At 36.5% G+C, this 12,887-nt stretch overlaps 1 protein-coding gene across 3 annotated transcripts in view; it reads left to right on the top strand.

Annotated features, from left to right (window-relative positions):
- The window catches only part of LOC122021532 (glyoxysomal processing protease, glyoxysomal-like), a 71,229-nt gene extending 59,601 nt beyond the window's left edge, over nt 1–11,628 (top strand). For all 3 annotated transcript variants that reach the window (XM_042579653.1, XM_042579655.1, XM_042579654.1), the window contains exons 13-14: nt 10,887–10,975; nt 11,071–11,628. In XM_042579653.1, coding sequence (XP_042435587.1) covers nt 10,887–10,975; nt 11,071–11,303 — 322 coding nt within the window. In that variant the 3' untranslated portion in view covers nt 11,304–11,628. The remainder of the gene's footprint in view (nt 1–10,886; nt 10,976–11,070) is intronic.
- The last annotated feature ends 1,259 nt before the right edge of the window (nt 11,629–12,887 follow it).

The raw sequence follows: 12,887 nt of genomic DNA on the forward strand, positions 1-12,887 counted from the left end.
ATTCTACATAGCCATTCAATCAAACCTAAGAATCAAGCTCAAACATAATACATGCATATAAGATCAAATAGATACAAGACATGGTAATATACATAGGAAATTGGCATATCCATGAGTTCTTACATCAATCCACACCACAATTACTCCTTTATTCCTAAAACAATAGATCTGCAAGGAAAAAAGAAATCCAAAGATAAGGATTAAAAGCATCCAAACCCAACAACAAGCGGAAGGGAGAAGAATGCTTATCCGGCTACGTCGAGTGATCTTCAAATCCAATCCTTTGGTTACGGAGTCGATGTGATGATGTAAACGGCCTCGGATCGTCGAACGGAGAGCGTGGAGAACGTAGATCATCACCAAGATGGATCTCCCAAAGGGAGAACCTTCCTCCCCTTGAAAAGGGGAAGAGATCCCCTTAAATAGTGTTGGGCACGGGCCTGGCATGACTCGTGTCGTGACCGTGTGGCATCCACACTGCCATCTTTTTCTTGCCCTCGGATCAGGTGACACGGCCGCGTGGCTTGCTTAGTCTCTGGATGGGTTGCACGACCGTGTAGAGTCACACAACCGTGTTCTTCTCTTCTGGTAGGCCACACGATCGTGTGGAGTTACACGACCATGACCTTTTCCTTCTCTGCTTCTTTGACACTGCCGTGTGGATTCACACGGCTAGAGTCTTTTGTCCTTGTTTGCTCTTTGAATCGTCTACGAGCGTTGTTTTCGTCCCAAAAGTGACTCCTGTAAGCAGAAAAATACACAGAACAGATCTCCAACAAAGAAGAGTAATTATGCTGAAAGTATATTAAGAGGTGTAGAAATGCACAAATCAAGCACAAATAAAGTACGTGAATATGTGTCAAAATATAATTAAAAGTGTATATGATTTACGCATATTATTTTATATGACTTCTGGAATCATGTTGTAAACATTTAAACATCCCAATGTCATTTTTCTGATTTTGTTGATGAGAACAAGACGATCCTGATGATGATTAACCTGTCTTATGTGAATACTCTCTAGTGGTAGCTCGTGGGCCTTGGTTCATGTTTTTTCTTTTTTGTCTAGTAACCTGATGCTTTTGATTCGGATGTTTATTTTGGAACATCCGCTTATCGTTTCCCTTCTCGTGAGACACCTGTTTTGAGTCATCTTTATAAATAAGGTTCGATCTAACGCTTCCCGTTAAGTGTTGGTAGAAGATCTTGACATCCTGATCCGAATATTTGCTGCAAGGCCTTGAGTGAACTGACACATCCGATCATAGTCCTGAAATATAAGATGAGGGCAAAATTCAACGAGTCGGCTGAATTTTGCGTTATACTCCATCACAGTACGATCACCCTGCTTGGGATTCAAAATTCCTCACGACGAGCCATGCACAATGGGGGCGAGAAGTATTGCCCTCAAAGGCACCTCGAAATAAAGACCAAGTGATGTGTTGTTCTCTAAAAAATTGTCTTATGCATTTTCCACAAAGTAACGGCTAGATGGTATGTAGCTGATTCAGCTTTTCTGCATTCGTGCAAGTTAGATACTCAAATGTGCATTCCAGGTTATCTAACCAAGCATGAGCAATCCAAGGGTCGAAATCTCCATGAAACAAAGTAAATCAGTCCTTTACTTACCGAGCTAACAAGGGTATACGACTCTATCTTTCACCCAGCTGGTAGTAGTAGGGGTTGGTATTGTTGGTGATATTTTCTAAGACTGATCTCCAATAGGGGTTTATGGCCTGACCTCTGTTATCTAACTCAACCTCAGTTGGATCTCAAAAAAATTTTACTTCTTTGGCAACAGGTTCAGGTTTCATCGACTCAATAGGTGGTTTCCGTGGTCGACCAGGACCATGGCCGTGAACAGTGGCTGACCCATCACGTGCAAGGTTTAAAATCTCGACCCGTGCCGAGGTTTCGGCCCCAGACCGGAACGATACAGTTTCGGTATCGTATCGTGCCGTGCCGATACTGTTTCGGTATTTTTTTATTTATATATAGTAATTATTAGATAAATATGTTTATTGTGTATAATTTTAAAATAAGTTGTATATTAATTTTATATAAATTCTTAATTATTGAACAACTTAATATGGTTAGAAAAAATAATTAAATATAGTTTTCTTTAAAAAAAGTTAATCTAGGAATAACTTGAATTAAAATTGATACATCATAATATGTTACCTTATTAATACCAAAAGGAGTGGCGTGAATCAGATGGAAGCATTGGTTCTTGCGACATTCTGCCTAAGTCAACTCTATAATTCTCCAATGACCAGATTAAATAAGCATCCTATGACATGCAATATGGATATTAATTTCTCCACATGTTCATCAGCATGTCTCGATTCATCACTGGATGTTGGATTTGAACTGACACCACTGAAATCGGAACGGGTACAGGCACAGGATAAGGATAAGGATAAGCATACGCCCCCGAGCTTTGGTATGACGGATCACCATATGATGCATCAGAGTTATAATAAGAAGGTTGCGAGTATGATGAACTTCGACTAGAATCAATCTCAGCTAAACTTTCTCTCATATCTTGATAATTATGAGCTTTCTTTTGTTTGTCACCCTTATATCGACGTTGATATTGAATAGTATTACCTCTAGCTCCATGATCATCATCTTGAGTTGCATGTGTGTAATCTATCTCACATGTCCATGGCTCTGGTGCTAGAGTAGAGGGGATATAATTTTTACCACTAGATGCATCACCACTGTCATCACTTCCATGAGTACTTGCACTGCTATCAACATCACTATCCTCATTTCGAACTTCTCGTCGGACTACAGTGTCAGAAGGTGATGATGTTTCATCACTGTCATCATGTTCTTGCTCATCAATTGCATCGAGTGGATTTTCTCTAATTCTAAATGGACCACTTCCCATAAAAGTAGGAGGTTTGCCTTTTTCTTTCTTTTTAGTAAAAATTGCAGGAGCTTTGCCTTTGCCTTTATCTATGGACTTTGGTTGGGTTTGTGATGTTTGAGAACGCCTAGACCGAGATCCAGAAAATCGAAATTCTTGATCAAAAGCTTCATCATCTTCTTCCTTGCAGATATCTCCTCTAGCTTGTATTTTTTCAATCTGTTGAGTAAGAAATTGAGATGGTCGTGGTGGGTCTCCTGCTTCATCAAGTAATGGATTCTCAGCCTCAACAGCGCTCCACCAATCCATCATTGGATCATTCTCAGTCTGGACAAATCCAATATCAAATGAGTCTACATCACCAGACTCCTGCTCTTCATTCTCTTCTGTTATTGCTCTTAGTTGAAGACGCATATTATAATGAACGTAGACCATCTTCTCCAAGCGACGATAAGAAAGACGATTTCGTACTTTTGTATGAATGAGGGAGAAAGTTGACCAATTTCTTTCACAACCGCTTGAAGACGTTGTCTGTGAGAGAATTCGTACTGCAATCTTTTTCAAATTTGGAGTTGATCCTCCATATTGTAACCACCACTCAGCTGTAAGATAAATAAGAACAAAATTAAAATAATTATTTATATTTGTTGACAATAATTAGAAATAATTTTTACTATATTTACCTGCATCCATTTTATATCTGCATGAAACTGCAATAGGATTGCTAAAATAACCATATGTCTCTCGAAATAATCGACTTTCATTAATAGTCTCAGCAATTGATTCTGTGTTTGTATGCAGTCTTGATATTACATGTCTGAGGGCCACTAATAAATCATCATTTGTGCTAAGATTATAACGATATTGATATGCCGGATTGAGATAATAGCCTATAATAATTAAACATATATAATTATTAATAACAATATTAAAAATTCGTTATCATTAAAAAATACGTACCGACCAAATGAATAGGTTTTCCTATTTGATCATCCCATCTTGTAGTGATTATATAAATGTAATGTTGATACTTGGTCGGTGATTGTAGACGCCTCTTAATTTCCTCTTTTGCTTCATGAATTAGGCGGTAAACGTTGCCCATTTGTGGCTTCTTGTCCATATCAACTTTACGTAGAACAACGTACAATGGTTCTACTGCTATAAGAATATTTGCAATATAGTCCCAAAATCTGATAGACATAATAATTTTTTGCACCTCCTTACCTTCAGTCGTGTTAGAATATCGAGAGGCTTCCCAATCCTCAGAAGAGAACATGGCCTTTAATCCGACTTTTTTCTGATTCAAGGATTTTAACAGTAGAAAGTGAGTGGCAAATCTAGTCGCTCCTGGTCGCAGAATCTCCCCATCAATAAATTTCCTCATTAATCCATGAACCCAATGATGATTATAGATGAATTTTGTTAAAGATTGACCTTTTTTCACTATCTTCTTCACTATATCGAGCTTACCGATATCTGCCATCATCAAATCGATACAGTGTGCTGCGCATGGTGTCCAAAATAATGTTTGATACCTTTGCTCCAACATCACTCCAGCCCTTTTAAAGTTGGCACCATTATCTGTAATCACCTGTACTATATGTTCTGCACCTATCTCGTGAACTACACTATCCATCAAACGAAATATGTAGGGTGCATCATGATAGTCTGTAGTTGCATCAATAGATTTATGAAATATCACCTTTCTATTGCAGTATAGTAGAAAGTTGATGATGCTCATCCGTGTAGGTCCTGTCCAGCCATCACACATCAACGTAACCCCATATAAGCTCCATTGTTTCTTGCATGATCTAAATATGGACCGGCAATTTCATATGCAGTCGGAGGTTGAATATCAGGACCAGATTTTTGGATGTTGGACACTATGCTACGGTAGTATGTGTTGTTTGCTGCATTAGGGGGAACATGATTAAAATGGAAAAATTTAACAATACTTTTACCGATTGATTTCTTCTTCTCTTTTGAATATGCATCATCAATCCTAGTCTGTTTGCTAGTTTGGTCTGGAAATGCTAGTGGATCAATATCAGCAATATCAACTGCACGTCTTCGTCCCATAGAAGAAAAAAAACGACCAATACCACCTTGTGTTGAAGTAATACGAACACTTGCACTCCTTCCTAATGTTGATGCAGTAGTTGAGCCACTTCCACTAGCACCAGAGCCACTTCTATGTTGCATATTTTGCTCATAGTCATATTGAGTTCGAGAGGCACTGAGAGCTGCTAAAAAGTCTTCGTCATTTGGAACTTCACCACGACCTTCCATTTCATCATAGATTGGTTCTTTAGAGCTTCGACTATCAACAAGTTCACGTTCTCGTTGTTGTTTATACTTTAATGCTTTTTTGCCATCAAGTTCCTCTTTCATTGCACGACGAACTTCTTGAGAAACTTTTGGACAATTAGAAACATCCGGATATCCACCAGCAAGATGTTGTTTTAAGCGTGTGACCCCGCCGCCGCGTCCAATCATATCGCAATGCAAACATTGCCAATGGAATCGATTTTCTAATCGACGTGCGTGTCTCCAAGCTGGATCATGAGATTGTTGTTTTGGTGCCATTACCTATACATTATACGAAAAATAAGGATAATATACATTTCTAGGTAATGATCATCATTTTATAATGTCAAAAATGTATTTATCATTGTAAATTTACAAATTAAGTATATAAACTATAAACATCAACTTTTGAAATTTGAAACAATCTCCTAAAAATATTAATTCATCTTTCTCAATTTAAATTGATCAGAATTGCACAAGATTAATAGTGTTTTATTAGGAATCATAAACATAACAACATACCTTTATCAAAAATTTTAAAATAAAAGACTTGTAATATTTCTAAACATATTACAAAAGTACAAAAGTTAATATTCATAGATCCAAATTTAAATTAATCCTAAGATAAAAAATATTATCTATAATAAATATATAAATTAGCATAAAGATGTTATTTTATATATAATAATTATACAAATTAATTAATTAATTATTATTTTAAAAATATAAAATAATAAAAATATCAAAATATAAATTTAATTTATTAGTTTTTTAGAATTTTTATTTTTTTAGAATATTAGAATATAAATCTGAATTTTTATTATTTTTTTTAAAAAATAAATTAAATTTTAAATAAAAAAATATTATAACATATATCTGAATTTTTATAATTTTTTAAAATTTTAAACAGATTTATTATAATATTTTTAAAATTTTTAAATATAATTTAAAACATTAAAAATTAATTTTTCAGAATATTAATTAAATTTTAATTTTTAAATATATTTTTTATATATTTTAATTTTTATTAAGAAAATTTAATTAAGATTTATAAAAGTTTGTTTGGAATATCACGTTTGGAATATCACGCCAACCTTAGGAATTGTTATAAATCCAAATTACAATTTATTTTCTAAAATCGAAATAAAATCTCTCGGTTCTCGGGCACGCACGAGGCGCACCCGATCTCGCCGCTGGGAATGATCTCGCCGCTCGGCAGCGGCGGATCGCAGGGTCTGGCGGCGCCTTCGGCGGCGCCGGAGGCGTCGGGAATAGGGAATCGTACCTCTGCCGCTGCTCGCCTGCTGCTGCTAATCGGTACGTTTTATAGGATTTTTTCGCACGACAGAAGGAATCGATTCGATTCCTTCTGTCGCGAGTGTAGCTTGTGCTGGCGCGCATCAACGCGCGTATCACGCGCCGAAAGCACAGCCCACGCCCGAGCAATACACGCGCCGAAATCGCGGCGTGTCGTGTGCCGGTTTCGGCCGGGCGACGGAACGGTAAAAACCGTTCGTGCCGCTCGACACGAAACGACACCGCAATCCTTGATCACGTGTTGTTTCTATTACAGACAACTAAATAAGTACTAATAGAAGTATAATTAATAGTTACTGTCGTTGCCTGACCCCAAAACTCAAAAAGTCATATCGCGAAAGCAAATCGCGAAATCCGAAATATAAAAATAGGCTTCGCAACCCGTGGCTCTGATACCAATAAATTGTTACGCTTTGGAGGTATACTTATCCAACAAAACGGACGGTACCCCCTTTGACAATGTTAGAGACAACATGATACATGACCATATAGCTAGTACAAGCACAACCACGCAAGATAATAATAACCAACTATCAAGAGTAAATACATCTAAAACCACTCAAACATAAAACTGAATAGACTGCGTGCATGCATGACTTAAACATAACAAGTACCATAACTAAGATAAAATACCTAACAATATCAAAATTCACACACAAGTCAATTATCATATGAAACGAGTTTGAAAAATTCAAAGTGCAAGCAAATGCATACTAAACAATATGGAAAGCTCTCGACATGACGTGGGTGTGATGGACAGAATCTCCAAATGATTCCATACATCCTCTATCTGCTATTTAAGGAAGAAAGAACATAAACGGGGTAGTGAGTCTAAATGACTCAGCGGGTAATAGAAGATACTGCATGAACTAAGTGTAAGGAGATTCAAAGGTATACAGCCTCAAAGGTACTATCAACATAAATAACAGTAAGAACATAACAAATGCACATACGCTGATCTGATCCATCAAGTATAGAATTATGCAACACACATTTCATGCATATGCAAAGTTACTCTTACACACCACTTCAGCTACCACGATATCTATGTGACCGAGTGGGCAGGACTATGACAATTGTATGCAATTCCAACTACCACTACAGCTGAAGTGGTCGAGTGGATAGTATGCAAGTAGCTATCTAGGTACATAACAAAAGAGGTCACTACCTGCATGCAACTCCAACTACCGCTACTCCGAGTGGGCATGACATGACAAGTTGCACGCACTCTAGCTTCCACTACCCTGAGTGGTTGAGTGGGTAGATAAAATGATTGACGACTCTCTCACACTACAAGGGAGACATGGTTAATAGTATGCAATGTAATGCGATGATAAGTGAGATGTAAATAAATCATAACCACAGATATAGTCATCACTATGCAACAGTAACACAAGTATATCTGGAAGTATAAGTCTGCTAAACCACATGAATAGTAAAAAAAATAGAGACTGTATTGACATCAAGTAGATCATTTTTAAGGTCAAGCACTACGAAATAAGAATAGAGTCAAGTTACTAAAGCTACCAATTAAATCATAATTCATGCACTAAGGTAAATAAACTAAAGAAAACAAGGAAAGAAGTACCCGCATGATCTGTAGATCGTGCTAAATGTCTTCACGTCCAAGAGTCTGCTTCACATCAAAAATAAAACCCTGCAACATAAAACATAATCAAAACCAAGGTCTACCATAAATCGAGTAACGAACCCTAATCCTAAATTGATTAGGAACACTGATTAACTCAAGCTAAGGATTCAACCACCATGTTACTCGTACACTAAAGTTTACCTAATTAATCCCAAAATTAATAATTAACCAATCGTTTAATCCATGTATTAAATCAACTATTAATCATCATGAATATTGACCCAAATCAATCTCAACAGCGTTTGAACCATCAATGGTGTTAACAAAATGACTAATCCCTTTGAAAAATCTCTAACCAAATTCATTCTCAATATACTCAGATGACATTTCACGAATTTATATGAATAGAACTTAGGGAGGGAGATTCGTTACCCTAGGCTCCTTTAATAGTGGCTCACAGTGATCAACGACCCACTGAGTTGAGGGTTAAGGTGGTTGGCAGTGAGTTGGGCTGCCGATCGAAGAAACCGATGGCCAGTGGTCACTAACCAGTTGTGGTGGTTGAGGATAGCCACCCGTTTTTGAACGTAGGGGTTGCGACGGCTGGAGCAGAGGAAAGGCGGTGATGGATTGAGGTTAGGGCTTGACACAGCCGGAGAGGGGCGATAGTTGGTTCGGGAGAAGAAGAGGAGCAATGGCGGTGCCAAAGAGAAGGGCTTGGGTAAGGAGTGAAAGAACTTAGTTATTTATATTTATATCTTAGGTTAATTAGTTATAACCTTATATTAATTAAATCAATCAACTTCCATTTAAGTGATATTCCAAATAGATTTCCTCCAAGCTTAATAGATTTATTCCTTTAAACATGTCATACGAATTTGATTTAAATTCCGAAAAATTCCTAAACATTCTTAGAAAATTCTACAAGGTAATTTCTTAATTAATACTTAATTATTATTTAATTGTCGTATCTAACACAAGACCTTCGCGACGATCGTGGGCCTTGCGCGATGTCCGGTGATTGCGGGGCTTGTCGATGTCTATGCCATGTCGGTCGGTAGGTGGAACGAAATGTTTTGCCTATGCTGATATGACATGAGATTTTAAATCATGGTTATATATACTTCTAAATTCCTTCTGATCATCTTCTAAACAACTTGTTCATCAATCTTTCATATGTGTCTCCCAGTAGTTTTCTGGTTGCATTACTTAATAGTAATAAGTATCTTTCAAAGCCTAGAATGATGTGCGCGGCTCGTTGTTCTCAACATCATAAATTGGTTGTATTGTAAGAAACCTTTCACACATCCGTCCTGCCTAATCAATTTCTTTAGGCTATGTTTGCTTTGAAAGATGGAAAGGTAAAGGAAAGGAATCAATGGTGGAAAAAAATCCGTAGGGAAGGGTAAGAGAAAGGAAAGAGAAAAAAAAAAGAATACGAGGGAGAGAGAAAAGAAAAAGCTTTACATGGAGGGAAGGGAAAGAGATGGAAAGAATTGGGTCTCACCTATCCTGTGAGAGACCTTTAAGGTCGCTCGCCCTCGCGGGATGAGTTCGCTTGTGCGAGCAACCTCGGAGGTTGCTCGCGCTCACTCAACCACCTCCTCCTGTCCATGCGTGACGCCTTCTTGGGGCTGCAGGTAGGAAGAGGAAGTCGTGTGGGGCCGCGGATTACGGTTGCATGAGGTCAGTCGCAACTGTGAGAAATAGTTGTGCACGTTGAAACGTTGAAAGAGGGAATTGCTTTTTGCCCGATTTGGACGGAAGCAAAAATGATGAAAAAAATGATCCGTCGATGAATTTGCTAACTTGTCCTATCCATTAGGTAAAACAAAAGAAAGGAAAATAACTCCAATTGTTTGAAGTAAATAAAAGAAAGGAATATAATCCATCCTTTTTTACGAAGTAAACAAAGGAAAATTTTTCACGATGAAAATTTTTCGGTAGTTTTTATTTACTTCCAAGTAAACATAGCCTTAATCAAGCATACTCCTAGTAATTGGTTCGCTTCATCCACTACTCACCTCCTTTCGCTAGCAAATTTCCTAACCTTTTGATGCGTCTAATGTGCTTTGGGCTAAATGTATAACCTGTACTCAACCAGTTTTCTTTATGCATTACTTTCACAATACCAGGATATCTTTGGTCACAGCGACTAACTTAGAGTATCCATGCCAGTTTCTCTATAATATATTTAAAATTTAGGATACACCACCCATTTTATTAAATTTAGACAATCACTTTTCATTATGCATTACATTAGCTATCCTAAAATTTCATTATCTTCATTTTTTTTTATTTTCTTCTCTCTTTCAATTTTTTTTTAAATTTTTTCTCTCCCTATGTAATATATACTTTTCATTGCCCAATCCATTTGTTTGATTTTTTCTCTCTCAAATAAAATGATATTTTAATATTTAGGGAATGAATTTCATTTCCTAAATTTAAAAAGTATTATTCATGAAATTTAAATTTAGAGAATGAATAGGGTAGCTGATGCAAAAGTTTTTTTAACGTAAAATGTAAAATTTAATGTAAATTCTATATTTAGGGAAGTTGATGTGGATGCACTTAGCCCTAGCTTCAGCATGTTCTTTGATGATCAAGTGTCCCTAGTTAATGGAACTTTATGCTGATTCTTGGAAACCCGTCTTTTTAAGTGTGCTTCATGAGGCAAAATTTTCTTCCGGAGACAATAGGAACTATCGAGTTATTTTTTTCTTATATTTTTTAAAAGATTATCTTTTATAGCACGTTTGAGATTGTTGGTTGCTTACCAGTTTCTTTTTCTTTCAGCAATGCCAAGCATGGTGACAGGAGTACCATACCACATTTAAATTTTTGCATCCCTTGTGCAGCATTGCTGCCCATATTCAGGTTCTCAGGTGATCTATAACTTTTATTTAAAGTTTTCAAACAAGGATTCTATTTGTTTACTACTTTTAGCTTCTAGAAATACAAAATCATTGTGTTTGTACAGACGAACGTAACTTCTCAATACTAAAAGTTTTGGATGAGCCCAATGATCTCTTATCTTCTGTTTGGGCATTGCTACCTCCATCCGAATTGCAAAATGCCTCAGATTCACATAAGAACAACCACGAAAGCAAAGGATCTCGTTTCTCCAAGTTCCTTGCAGAAAAGCATTTGGGTGTTGATGCTGAGAAAGGTCTAACATATCTTATTAAGGATAAGCCGCCAAGTAAGATGTGATTGAGAATGGAATGGAGAATGCTGGATTTGGAAGATGCCTATATATTCGGTAGGTAGATGTAATTGTGAATATGGAAGATGTATTCCATAGGATCAGGATGTGTGATGACAAAAGGGGATCCATCATTACCTTTGTATGTTTGTGCACCTTTTGATGATATGCATTTTTACCTTTCATCGAAAAAGTATAAGAAAGTAGTCTCAAGCAATGAACAGAGAATCATGACTGTTTGAAATCAATTTTCAACTTGTAAATTTGTGATTGTATTAATGTGTTATTTTGATTGGTAAATAATCATACAGAAAGCTGACAGTATGTTGTCAATTTTTGATTTTTGACAATTTTTTTCTTAGTTATGTTAATTTTATATTGGCGAGTGCCCCCCCAAAAAAAAAACTTGCATTGGAACATATGTTAAAGGCCTTGCATTGGTACCTGATGGCTCAAAATATGAGGAATAATCTGAGGTAGCTATGTTAGAAAAGCAAAAGACACCAAGTAAGCATGAAAGATGTAGGAAAGACACCAAGTACATCTAAGAGAGGAACTCGGTGGAATAGTAGGTGGAACTAGAAGGAAGAGAGTCAGAGGATTGATGCATCAAAGGGATTATTAACCTAATGGGAGACTATTAGAGAAGGCAAAGGGTCGTGAGCTGAGGGTTGAGCGAACCTATATTTGGGTGAAGGTAGAACTCAAGTTAGGCGGATTTAATTTATAAATGAGTCAGTCAAATTAATAGTTGATTAAAATAGTTGACAAAAAAATAATGAACTGTGGTTTATGATCTTATCGAACGAGGGCCTATGTTTGGTCGACCATGAGTTTAATTAACCAAACATGTCCTATTAGTCGACCAATGTAGGTAAGAGTCACGACGGAGTCAATTAAAGTTAGTCAACAATTGTTTAGTCGACCAACTAGTGTAGTGTTGTCGATCAAAGTTGTGAATAAAATTTGATGAAGTGAAGATTAGTTAATCAGATGGAGCTGTAGGATCGAGAAAAGTAATAGAGGGGGGTGTGAATAGTTCGTGTCGCTAACTCTCATTTTTCAAAAACTCTGTTTGATTTTTAGCAGCGGAATAAAAACACAACACAACAATGATATGTTTTCTTTTTTACTTGGTTCATAGTTCGGTGGCTGTTAGTCCAAGGTTCGCGGTTTTTGATCGTTTCTTATAGACAATCCACTAATAAATCTCCTCCAAATAGCAACTCGAAGATAGAGATTCGTCTTTTACAAAAATCGAGGAGCAGTAACATGTTAACCATTTATAACGAATCAAAGCACGAAAAGAACAACAATATCTAAAAGTATACCAACAATAAAAAGCTCGGAGTAGCATATATGTAGTTGCCGGTGTAAGATATAGTAATTAAATAACAAGTGTTATTGGAAAAATAATCTTATTGGATATTTTAAAAAATTTTAAAACTTTTTCGGGATTTAAACGGAGTCTATATGACATGTTTAAGGGGGTGAAGTAATTAGGGTTAAGAAAAGACTATTTGAAATAATCATTCGAGTGGGAGTTAATTGAGAAATTAACTTAGGTTTAATTATATTTAATCTAAGTATTT

This window comes from Zingiber officinale, chromosome 9A, assembly GCF_018446385.1.
Source record: "Zingiber officinale cultivar Zhangliang chromosome 9A, Zo_v1.1, whole genome shotgun sequence".
Classification (NCBI taxonomy): domain Eukaryota; kingdom Viridiplantae; phylum Streptophyta; class Magnoliopsida; order Zingiberales; family Zingiberaceae; genus Zingiber; species Zingiber officinale.